The 13,064-nt window shown below is 40.3% G+C and overlaps 1 protein-coding gene across 2 annotated transcripts in view; it reads right to left on the minus strand.

Moving 5' to 3' along the window:
- Nucleotides 1-9,989: 9,989 nt before the first annotated feature.
- Nucleotides 9,990-13,064, minus strand: part of FHL5 (four and a half LIM domains 5) — a 29,073-nt gene continuing 25,998 nt past the window's right edge. For both annotated transcript variants that reach the window (XM_075707927.1, XM_075707926.1), the window contains exons 5-6: nucleotides 11,303-11,489; nucleotides 9,990-10,141 (exon numbers count right to left, since the gene is read on the minus strand). In XM_075707927.1, the coding sequence (XP_075564042.1) occupies nucleotides 9,990-10,141; nucleotides 11,303-11,489 (339 nt within the window). The remainder of the gene's footprint in view (nucleotides 10,142-11,302; nucleotides 11,490-13,064) is intronic.

Below are 13,064 nucleotides of genomic sequence, written 5' to 3' on the forward strand. Positions count from 1 at the left end.
GGTTTGGTACTTGCAAGGGTTATTCTGATAAATAAAGCTGGAGCTAGCTACAACAGACCTATTTATTTTCTGTCTCATTGTGTATAGTTCTTACTGCATTTATTTTTCTGTTAATACACCCTTCTTTCATTGCTTACACCATACCCTGGTATTTGGGAAGTTTTCATCCAGCTGTTACTAGTTACATCCACCTTAGCACCCACCAGGGATGTTGTTAAGGACGGTCTATTTCTATTTTATCTAATCATACAATAGAGTAAAAGTAATCCTTCTTAACCCAGCAATTCCTCCCGGAATAGACCGATTGAGAGTTATTCTTGACTGTTTCCATTCTATGTAATTTTAAAATTCCCATCCAGCCACATAGAACGAGAAGCAGAAAGTAGGTATGTTTGAAAAGTTTCCCACTTGCCTGATAAAATGTATGAATAGCCACCTCCGGAGTGCCTATGGGAACATGGTGCAAAAAGAGCTCTCCGGTCTTTTGATCAGAGGTAGACCATGACAAACTTCCACTCCCATCGAGGGACCCACCACCCCTTGGCTTGCCATTGTCCCAGGCTCTGGGTGTCCAGTGGCATCTCTGCAAACCCACTTCACTACTGGTCCTCAGGAGAGAGACAGTTCCCATCAGGGCCAGTGTTTGAAATCATAATGTTATTGCTAGTATCTATGAATGAGCTAAATTTCTTGCCTCCTATGTTTACAGTTCTGAGAAAATAAAGTTAATTGCTCAGAATATTACAGCCAATATTACTGATTAATAACCCTGACTGTATACCACCATGCTAAAACTGGTTCTGCGTTGTTTTTGGAGGGGATCTCTCAGCTGAATCTGTACCATGATGTCCATAGTGCAGTCTTGAGAGAGGAGAAGCTAACAATGCCCTTGCCCCATTGTATGAACGTCTACAGAAGCAGCCTTTTCTCTGGAAAAGCTGCATCTCAACAAACCAGTGTCTGACTCAGGACTAGTTGATATAGTCACACAGTGCTGCAGCTGGAAATAAGCGCTCCAGATTTCCCAGCCGAGCAACCTGCCTACGTATGATAGAGCTCTTCTCACATGTTTGAACCAATGAATATTTAATTATACTGTGAAAATTTCTTCAGCAAGAAATGTGGCACTTTTCTTGATTCCAGAATGCACGAAGAACCAGTGCTCAGGACACGACACTTTTTTGAGCAAGTTTAAAACTATAATCCAAATTGGATAAAGAAGAGAGTTGGAGCTGGGTTTTTCACATTCCTGGTGACCGTGCTCGCTGCGGAGCTGTCATGTCTGGAAGAGTGGTAATGCACAAATGTCCTTCCATCAAGACTTGTTTGCTTGGTAGTGTGCTTAAGTATCTTCATAGAGCTTTCACAACTTTAAATCCCAGGGTGCGGGAGACATTTGTTGCTTTCCTGCCCTTAATTAATTACCTGGAAGAGAGTTGTGTGACTTAGCTTATAACTTTCCCAGCAAGATTTTCTTCTGGATAACTGAGACACTCCCCCACTCAGCCCAGTGCCTTCTGTGAATCCTGATTTTTGATCATGCAGCCTCTCTGTGCCTCCTAAAAGGAAGTGTATTGTGACTCCTCAGGACAGTGAGGTTCTTGTGACAGACTTTGTAAACCTAGACAAGGTGGCTGGGAACAAATATCAGTGTCAGGGGCTGTGTGGTTTTTCATCACATCCATTAGAGATGGCAGGCTATTTAGCAGTCTTTACCATTGCACTAACTGTCTTTAGATATCATGCTTAAAAAGAAAGCACGTGCTGTTCTGCTAGATCATATATTCTTGTTTTAGGTGGTAAAAAAGAGGGGTAAGATAGTAAGGTGCCTACCAGCTACCTTCCCTTGCTGTGAGTTCTCTGTTTCGTACAGAGCGCAAATCCCAGCTTGCTGAATGCTCCCACTGCAAGCCAGTAAGTGTGAAGGGTAGAACAGGGACGTGACCTTGCTTTCCTCCCACGAGGAAAAAACAGCAATTGTTTCTGTACCAGGAATGTAGCAGACTACCTAAGCCTCCAGGCAAGAAGGAAGCAAGGCGGGAATCCTGTTCAGCCTAAATTCCTCTTTAATAGTTCTGGCAGGTCTAAGTTACTCTTGTTTAGCTATCAGACTGTAGCTGCAGCTGAATTCCCGCCCTTGACCATTGCTTTTCATCACACAGAGTGACTTTAATTTCAGTAGTGAGAACCAATTAGATTCTCATAAAGAGCAGTATCACAGCCGTATGTTCTGACTGTGTCTTTCCTCTGTAGTCAACAGCACCATGGTTTGTTTTCTGATGGGAAATCTCTGTCTTCCAGAAACTGTTCTGTGGAAATCAGTGGAGGTCACTTAGTGGGAGAGAGGCAGCTGGGTCCAGTGCACATCCCCTCTCTGGCAGCAGCATGTCAACAGGAGGAGCAGGCGAGTGTTAATAAATGCAGAAAATAAGCATCCCTGCATTTCTGAGGCAGCGTGCTCTAAACATGCAGCGAGCCTAAGTCTGCAGAGCACACCCCTGACTCAGAAGTGAGGGAAACTTGTTTGGATTTGTGCAACTGTAAGGTTTTACGAAGTTTGGTGGTCGGTGGGAGGTTTGCATTGGAGTGGCTGCGGGCCAGGAGGCCACCATGCTGTGCTGTCTAGTGGGGGCTGGCAGGAAGGGCCACTTGGGCACCATGGCCAGCCCTTTGCTCCCTCCTTGGCATGGGCAGAGGGCAGAAATCCCACTAAAGCTCTCTTTTGAAAAGCCTTGTGGGCTTTGGCGGCTTGCCAAAAATATTAAACAAACACACAAAAAAAAGGTGACTAATCCTGGCTAATTTAGGTTAGACTTTTCAGAGCTTGTCTCTGATCCTGGTGAGGAAACAAGGGAATTAGAGCTGCTTCTGCAGCGTCCTTAGCTCTCCCGCATAGCACAGCCTTTAGGCAAAACAGCCCATAACGATTATTTTCCTCGGAAACCCATTCCCCGCTGTCTGTGCAGACTGGATTATGCTCTTACAATGAGCACCATCCTGCATTTGGCACTCTCTCAGCACTGCTAGCTACGTGGCTTCATGCTGAAAGCTTCTCTGAACACAGAACTGGGAGCTTTACTCAGAGGTTGGCCTCCTCAGGTTGATCACTGGCAGTCTGCGATGGCAGTGCTTTAGATGGATCAATTGTCACAATTATCTAACTTGATTCCTCCAAGATGGAGAGTTACCTCCATTTTACAGCTGAGGTACTGAAACATGTACCCAACCTAAAACGCTTACAAGTGGTTGTCACCGCGCACGTAGTATTTGGACCACACATTTGCCCTGTGGGAAATGGGTCTGCAATTCCTTAACGCGGAAGAGATGTAATTGGGACAAGTGGAGTTTTGTGGGGATGTCAGGAGACATCTCCATGAGAGAAAGTTTTCCTTTTTGCTGTCAATTATGTTCCTGAGCCAAAATCAAGTGAAGCATCTGAACCCTCAAAGAAAAGGTTCAGGGTTTTTTAGTATAGGGCAAACATTGTATTTTTTCCTGTGTTTTGTTCTGTGAAATGTAAGATGATTTTGACTGAAATCTGGGGACGAAAAGGAAAAAGAGGAAGAGGAAAGCCGGAACTGGCCTGAGAAATTTGGCACAGAGCTCAGCTCAAAGCATTTAACTGTGATAGTGTTTTATGGGCAAGTGGAAACACGTTTTAAATCGACGATCTCGGTAAACAATAACAGATAGTGCCCCCCCCCCCCCCCCAAAAAAAAAAAAATCAATCAGGGTGGGTTTACTTTCCAGTGAGTTAAGAGTTAAGATTACAATAAGGATTTTGTAGCAATTAAAAAAAAAAAAAATCAAGCTGACAAGGAATAAGATGGCTATTGTGAGAAAGCCAGGAAATTCAAGAGTTAAAGGTTAAAGAAACCCAAATGTTTAAAAACATTGGAATGTGAGTTAGGGTCACCCAACTTGTCACTTCTCCAAGGCTGTATGAGAACAGGCTGGCCCCCAATGGGAGACTGGTGTCCTGAATTTGGTCCTCTGTCACAGACTCACAAAGTACGTGCTAAACTACCATTTCTGTTACAGATTTGTTATCAATTTTTCTATTATTTGAGGTAAGTCCTATTCCTCATATTAGCAGCCTTTTACGGCCATCTGCTTTCATAGCCAGAAATTTTTACTCAGATTGCTGTCCTTCCAATGAAAATGTTTGACTAAGAGCTTGATTTGCTTTTTTTATAAGTAAAGAGCTTGTTCTCAAGAAATAAGTAGTTCTTTTTTTTTTTTTTTCTTTGGGAAACAAGAATAACAAAAAATGTAATCCAGCAGAACTGGATAAACTGTTTACATTATTTTGCACTGTACTTTTTTAAATCCAGGAAAGCTGTGTTTGGGCAGAAGAGATTATTTTTACTTATTTATTTGATAATTAGTCTCACAAAATCTAATCCAAGGTCTAAGGTGAAGAGAGAGATGGTAAATCATAGAATGAGGATCTTCATCCAGGAACAATGTGGATATGGCTACCTGAGGTCAGTCTTTGCTACAAAAGTACTCTAAGCTGAGCACTGGGGTTCAAATGTGAGCAACTATCTAAAGCTCTTTGGATTTCGTTATCTCCTGCTGGGCCAGTCATCTAATTAATAAGTCACCTGGGAGATTCCTGAGGCTGGGCCATTCATTGTGCCAGACTGAGGCCCTTTCCTAGTGAACTGCTCTCCTGATCACACATGGAAATTACAGGACTGCACTTGAGGACTATTAGGACGTGAACTGTTAGGTGAGAGCTAACAAGTGACTTGAGAGGAGGGAGCTGAGATGCTGGAGTGAAACATCTGAACCCTCAGAAACTTGCTCAGTTGTTTCTTGATTTTGCTAAGTAGTTTTCTGCTTGACTCAGTTCCTCAAACATCTGAGGCCGTGCTTGCTCTGTAAGTGATCTTGTCTGAGTATTTTGGTGGCCACCTTCATATCTGTGCCCAGACTACAAGCAGGAGCCGAATGTTTCTTTGTTGTTTTAATATGATTCATTCTCAAAGCCTCACACAGACCATGCATGAAAGGGACTCGTGGCTCCTTTTTTTTCAGAGATGTGGTGGTAGTGCAGTGTCTTATATGCAGTAACTTATTAATTCAGTTAGTGCTAAAAAAATCTGCAGTGAATCAGGTGAGCATCTACAGTCTTGAATATCTTACTGGAGAGGACAGTAAAAGGTGTACAGCAGAGGCACAAGCTGATAAAAAAAGATATTGGATTATATCCAAGACAGATATAGAGGGTTTATTAGCTTGGATGTAATGCTGTACAATGGCTGTTTTTCTGACATTGAATTAGTTTTCACTGAGCAAATCCAGGTTCTTATGTGCTGTATTCACTAGCCATTGTGGATATCTCTGTGACTGTGCTGTGTAGAGATGCCTCATCTCTGTCTGGCCCCTCTGTCTGCCACCTCTGGCCTCATATTCAAGGAGCCCCAGTAAAGACTTGGTTGAAAAATGCAGGATGAAAGTCTACAGAAATGTTTAAATGGACATTACTGGACAAATGTTCTCTCTAGCAAGCTAAGAAAAGCTTTCTGATTCAGGCCAAATCTGGTATCTCCAGACCCTCCACTGCAGCTGCATATTGCTGACTGGGTAACATCCCTGTGTTACAAAAACTGCAGCCATATCTGTCCTCCAAAGGTCTTATTGCCCTCTCTTCATATCAAAGTACTTGTACCTGGTACTTCTGAATACGATGAACTGAAACTTCTGTTTGGAAATAGCAGTCTAAAACCATGCTAGGTGTTTTGTCCTTTGGTTTAAGTTGCCAGGTTTCCTGTGACTCAGTCCATTCAAGTTTTGGCAATTCAAGGGTGAACAAGCATGCATGCACACACACATGTCTTCTCTGAGATATTATTAATAAGAACATAGAGGATTTATTGCAGCATTCCTGCTTGATTGGTAAACAAGTTTGTTCTGGCTATAGGCTTGAATCCCATCCAACTTTTTTGTTTACACAAATGATCTCCCAACTTCCACTTAGGCAGTCATTTAACATTACTTTCCTTCAGCTATTGATATCTGTCATTGTATAAATGTCACCGTGTTTTTACTTGTCTTCCTAAAATACAATACACTGCTCTACAACCATTCTGTTAAATCAAGTGAGATTCATAAAAACTTTGACCAGGTGCTGAAATTGCTGATCAGCTAAGTGGGGTATAAACAGGTACCTCCCCTCTTGTGATGGGGCCTGTGAAGAGTTTGAAACCACAGGTCCAGAAGGCCTTGCAAAACCTTACCACTCCCTTCCTAATGTGCCTGTGGTTGCACTGAGCCACTCTTACCATGAGGAAAGCCTGGGGTGATACCCACCAGTACAAGAACCTGTTGAACTTGCATGTGCTGAGTTTCTGCAGAAAAACTACACTGTGATGTGACACCACTTCACAGATATGGCCAGACTATGCCCTAGCTCTTCCCCAACCTAGGCTCATGTATTTTCTTTCCAGAAAACCAGGGAACAAGAAGAGAGAATGAAGGATGTCTGGGTTTCACCCTAGAGCTAAGTCCTGAGTCTGGAGCATGCGCCTCCGCCTGTGAAATGCTGGGAAGTGATTCTGGGTTTCTGACTTATTGCTGCTGTGTGTTGCCTGCTACATCTACTGAAAACATGCCTGGATTTTAAAAGTAGCAGTCCAGGAAAAGGGTGATATCTTGCTTCTACTATATGAACTTGCCTCAGAGTGAAAAATGTGAAATATTGGTAGAGAAGGGTCACTTGGTACCAATACTTCAGGACTTGTCTTTGTATTTTAAGCATGTTAGCTCCGGGAGTTTGCTGGCTATTAGGCAGTGGTTGAAGAACTTGAATTTTAGCCTTAAGCACTGAGGGAGGTAATAGGGCACCTGCTTCACTCTTCGGAAGTTAGTCCCAAGTGGCAGCCTCCCTCCCAGTCCCCTGGGATAACTATGAGTACAGTGGAGATGTGATCAGGGCATTAGAGACATCACTGCGTCTTAGGATAATTGAGCTTGACCATAACAAAAGCAGTGTGATTACCTTAGATCTGGGCAGCTAATACATTGGCAAGAACTAGATATATTTCAAAATAAAACAGTACAATGTTAAAGAAAAGCACATGACTTTAAATTGTTGACTTAAAAATAAATCTCTCAAACTTCCAACCTCTGAAGTTTATTAAAGAAAATTGAACTGCATTGGTTCATTCATCATGTACCCTGATCATTCTACAGCAAATCAAATGTTAGTAACAAAGACTGAAGCTGACCATCTAGTTCATTTTGCCCAGTGCTTTGCTATCCCAGCCAATCACGTTATATACGCCGTTTAACACACTGATCAAGATTTTTTTATCACTTTAAAACTGACCGCATAGCTGTTCCCCTTTTGGTTCTGGAAAGAGGCTCTCCTGAAGCATCACTGCTCAGTAGCAGTAGCAGCCTTCTAATTTCCAGTTTCCAGTCCTGAAGAGTTTACTTGCCTTTGTTCTTGAACCAAATGCAGTCTCTTGGCTTATAGCAACCGTCTAATCCCCTCCATGATCTACAGTCCTCCACAGAGACACACTTGCTCCTTCTTGCAGCCCTTCTCTGCACCTATTCAAGTTGGCTTTCATCTACGTGAGCATAGCTGACCCAAACTGTGCAGAGTATTACTGTATTTATGTTTATACATTGATAGCTGGTGACTGAGACTAGGAAATAGCAATCTGATATCAAGCATAACTTCTATTCAAACTATTTATAGCAGTCACATTTATTACTTAGTTACTCTGAAGTGAAAATGCTCAGTTCCAGATTTGAGTGTAGTGTATTTACTGCAGGATAAATAAATAATTCAGTTGGTATTTCTAAAAATAGTTGATGAGTCAGAAAGGAATTTCATTTTCCTAAATGTTAAGGCTTGAAGACTGGGATTATCATGACCGGTGTGTCTGACCTGTGACTCTGTCATGTCTTAGGACTCTTCCTGGTAATTCTTGCGTCAGTTTGTAATTAAACTGGAAGATCGTTCAGACAAGGCTGAATAAAGGACCCAAACCACATTCTTGCAATTTGCTGAATGTTATGTCACACAACACAAACAAAAGGTACACCCCACAGACAAGTCTGCATCTAGTGATTTATCATTTTAATTTAAAAATTTAAGACAATTAACATTTACTAATGGGCTAATTTCTAATAACTTGGTGCACATTTTTAGAACTTCATACATAATTGTGAACCACTGTGTGTGTGTGTGTGTATATATATATAAGGCAATGAAACATATTTCTATTTATGGGAATCCAAGTCTTACCAAGAACCTGCATCAGCCATGTGAAATGTGAAAATAGAAAAGGAGGCAGCTGGGATAAAATCAAAAGGCATAAACTAATCAAACTCCAGACTGCAATAAAAGCTGCCATGAAAGAAGAAACTGAAAAACAAAAACGAACACCACATAGAGCAAAAGATCAATATTTTATTGACTGGAAAACAGACCGCCATGTACTTGTTGGTCAGTCATTATCCATATTGATTTTATGCCACTGGCTTAGCTATGTACACATATTCTTTTTTTTTCTTTTCTCTTTTTTTCATTTTTCTACCTAAAGTAATGGCTGGCTTCAGTATGAATAAAGCCCACTCAAGTCAGCCAAATAACTCTGTGTGCTTAAGGTCAGAGCGTAAAGGAGAGTGTACGACTTAAAGATGTGAGAGATGAGGACTAAACCAGTGCTGAGCAGTGCAGAATCTGCCATTCTTAGTATCACTGCACCACTCACAACAGCCTGGTACAGACACTGTAACACCAATCAGGCCATTGTAACATACAGAATGGAAGAAGTAGGAAGAGAAATGCTTGTAACTCAGCTCTAGATGACCTTTAATAATAGACACTTGAGTGCTGAAGCTCAGCAAGCAGATATAACCTTCTCAAAGCAGCTACCTAGAAACTAATATCTTGTACTACAAGCAAGGACTGCCTAGCTTGCGATGACAACGTTACTGATTCTTGACATAATATTGGTAAATGCATGTGGCACATGGCAAAATGAATTGGGTATTGGTTTTGAAGAGCTTATAACCTGCTACAGACAAGCAGGCATTTACAAGAAAAGGGGTTGACTGTGGATCAAAGACCTAGCAGGGTGAAAATGGTGAGGCCATTAACAGTGTTTTGATTTCTGGCAAATGGGCTCTGAGGGGAGGAAAGTACAAGGTTAAAGGGACAAGTATGAGTTGGCTCTTGTCTCTACTAATAAAAAAATGTATTTTATGCATGTATTTGAAGGTCTAGTGAGGACAATGGAGACAGAGTCTTAAGGTATATTAGCTATGGGAAAGTGTACATCAGCACTATCCAATCTTGGGCAATCCTTACCTGTTACAGTAGCTCAAAATATGGGTTTATTTATGTTCTAAAGCAGTTATGCCTGAAAAATTAAGCACAGTTAACCCATTTTGGGAAAGAACCTGTCATTCAGTTTTTTTAAATGCCTAAAGACTATGTTTCTGAGGAGCAATCTCAGTAAGGAGAGGAAAGTGACCTTTTTTCCCTTTATCTGGCCCTGGAATGGGCCTCTCTTGACTCGGTGGCCCTCTGTGTAAAAGTAAAAAAGAAAAACGCACGTGCCCAGCTTTCCACACCAAGGTCTGCATCTGTGAAGCAGTGCTAATAACATCTCATCATTACTCATATGTCATATGGACTTCTCACAATCCTCCTTTGTTCATGGGAGATGAAATGTAAATTTTTAAGCTTCTAACAGCAGAGTGCAGTGTGTTACAAGGAAAAACATATTGTAGTTAGATGTAAAAAATATACAAATCTTTTCTGCATTATTTTCTTAGCCAGTATGGGTCTGTTTAAATTTTTTTACAAGCAGTTGAGAACTAGGATAGAATTAAACTGCTGTTAGAAAGTTACTTGAATGACTAAATAACTGTTATACCTTTTAGATGGTTTTCTTTCTGCAGAGTAATGAAGCACATGGTTACAGAGTGAGAATAATGCAGCTGTATAGCTCTCCACAGAACTATGAAGCAGAGCCACATTCATGACAAAGGACATCATCCTGCCGAGTGAGGAATCCTTGGCCCACCAGTGAGACAGAGCATTTTGCGCAGTTAAAGCATTCCCCATGCCACTGGCGCTCTTCAAATGAGATGAATTTGGCACCTCCAAGAGCTGAAAGAGATTATGAGAAAAAAGATGTGAATCCAGTATTTCTGGACATGATTCAGAAATGCAACAGATTGTTTTCTGATGTGTGATCAGGTTATCATTCATATAGCAAACAAACAAATGAACAAAAATCGATAGTCTGAAATATCCTTTGTTGGTTGAATGGAAAAAAAAAACACCTTTAAAATTAAATACAGCGAGAAATATTTTAAGCAAAGCCACAAGTCACTTGCCTGTTTTCATAACCCATTATGAACTCTGAACAGAGTGTGTTTATCAGAATATCCACTCAGGTTTGCTGATGTTCCCAACAAACTGTCATAAAAATTATTTGCAGTGTATTGATACATATAGTTTCTATACAACACTGAGTGAAATTTAATTATTTCCACCTAAGTTTCTTCAAGACGGAGTCTTTTGGAAATCACCAGATTATGGAGGGGTTTGGTTGGGGTTTTTTTGGGTGGTTTGTTTTTTTTTTTTGGTAAAATCATTCCCATTTGATTGGCTATTCATCGTGTTATTTGTCCACTTACATATGCAGCATGCACCTGTAACAATCAGTACTCTTCAACAGTTGAGTCCACACATAACAGAATTACAATGTAGGACACCAGCAAATGCTCTCAGAAAACTTCAGCTATCATACGATGACCTATATGATGTCTAATTATAAATCATCAGAGTATACAAGGATGCATGCAATAGAGCTTTGTTGCATTTGGCAAGTGTTCTAATTTGACAGGTGTGCCTAACCAGCAGGCAGTTAATTCATGTTAATTTGATCATATTTGCACTTAAAAACAAAGCTGAAGAAATTACAGACAAGAGGGACTTGTGTGCACTGTCCTGGGAAGAGTCAAAAAGTGCCTTTTCATTTATTCTTAGGGACAAATTTTAGTGCAGAAAGCACAAAATCAAACAATGGAGGAACTCCTTTTGGCATCTAAAACGTCCCCTCAGCAGTCAGGGAGCACGTGTGATCAGTACTTCCTAGCAAGACACATTACATGTGATGGAGAGAGGGTCTCTCTAGTAGTTAACTTGCTCAGTCTTTCATTATGATGGGACTGCTTTTAATGCTGTTTTCTAAAGTAAAGGTCTGATTTGAGAGAAGCTTGATAGTTCATTAGTGTCTAGACCCTTCTAGAGGATGAGACTTACCTGTAATAGGTTTCTTGCAGGTCGCACACTTCTTAGCATATAATTTGCTGAAACAGTCTACGCAGTATGGATATTCATCTTTGGAAATAAACCTTTGTCCAGACAGCTGGGTTTTACACCCAGCACACACAAAGCATTCTTTATGCCAAGGCTGGTCATGGTAGGTCACTCCCCCAGACGTTATTACCTAATGTATTGACAAAAAGGACAGAGCAATGAAACAAAGGTGTGAATCTTGAAGGACTATCCAGCCCTTCATAAGTCCTTCCACTTGTTTTCACTCTTTCTGTATGCACGAAAGAAGAGAGCGTGGTTACATCAACTGTTCTTCATCTAGAATATCCACTTGACTAACTGCAGTTGAGCTGAACATGGCACTGGTTTGTTATTCTCTGTTTTCTATCATAGCATAACCTCATGGTTTGTAATAAACAGGTTATCTTGTTATGAAATTTTTCTGGTACACATGCGGATAAAGGCTTAGCATCAGGCATGCTCTCAGAAGAGCATTTCTCAGTGATAGACACTGAATGAGAGAACCGATGCTGAGATTATGGCTAATCTCCAACTGGAACTGGCATTTTGCTGTCTCACACTGAAGCAGTATTTTAAATAGGAAGAAAGACAGTAAAGAAGCAGAAGTCAGACAGAAAGAAGATCTACACTGCCAGAAGAAGAAAAAAATTGTGTTTATCAGTGTCATCGAACTTCCCATTCCCTGCAACTCACTCACAGCTCTCTACTGGTTATTTCTGAAGAGGGAAATTTCCAGTTGCTCTATGGCTCTCATATATGTGGTAAAGAGCTGGTTTCACAAAAGTTGTGAGAGACTGTATAGAGAAATTTCTGTAGAGATAAAGATGAGCTGTAAGACAGTGTTTCTACTGTCAAGTCACATGCATGACAGTGAATGAATGAATGAACCAATGCATATAGTTGGAACATGAGGAGAAAAAGTTGCAGAAACTTAATTAAGTAAAAATAGTGGCACCATCAAGTTTCCCTGGGGAATACTGTTTCAGGGAAATAAAGAATAATACCGGGTGATGTAAGGCAATAAAACAATTTAAATAGTTCCCAATCCCCTTAGCATTCCAGTATTGGGCTACTCCTCTCATTTGCTTTTCCATTAAAATCTCAAAATCTCAAAATCTCTGGCACAAAATTCAAGACTCCAGTTTGGTCATTTAATCTCTTTGGGCCTAATTTTTATTTATGGGAACTGATGCAAATTTAAGTAGTAAAATTGTTTTAGCTATTATGTAGGTGGACTCTTTGCATTCCTAGAATTTTTAAGAAGCAAATTCTGATTATTTGACGTAAGTGCTGCTAACCTCAATGCTTCTAATAAACATTGAGCAGAATTACTATATTTGCCATGTGATCATTTAATGCAAATTAAAGGCTAGATGTAGACACATGGGAATATACAAAAGTACTTTCTAAAGTTTAACTACTGAAGAAAAAAAAGGCAGCAGATTTTTCTTAAATTAAAAGCTTTTATTAGAGGTAGAGGTTTACAGATAAATGTTAAATAACTTTAGAAATTATAAGTTATTTGATTAAGTGAAAAAAAAAATGCTTCCAGAGTGATACATGTACTAAAGAATAAGTTAAATTCTGCCATAGAAACAGCTTAAAACATACCCCTAGAGAACAATATCATACTAGAATAGCATGATACTTTGAGTATTTTCATCAATCAGAGACAATTTTAAAACATGAGAAACTGAGGGAGGGATAAATTGAATTTACTTGTATT

The sequence above is a fragment of the Pelecanus crispus genome, chromosome 3 (genome assembly GCF_030463565.1).
Source record: "Pelecanus crispus isolate bPelCri1 chromosome 3, bPelCri1.pri, whole genome shotgun sequence".
Taxonomy (NCBI): domain Eukaryota; kingdom Metazoa; phylum Chordata; class Aves; order Pelecaniformes; family Pelecanidae; genus Pelecanus; species Pelecanus crispus.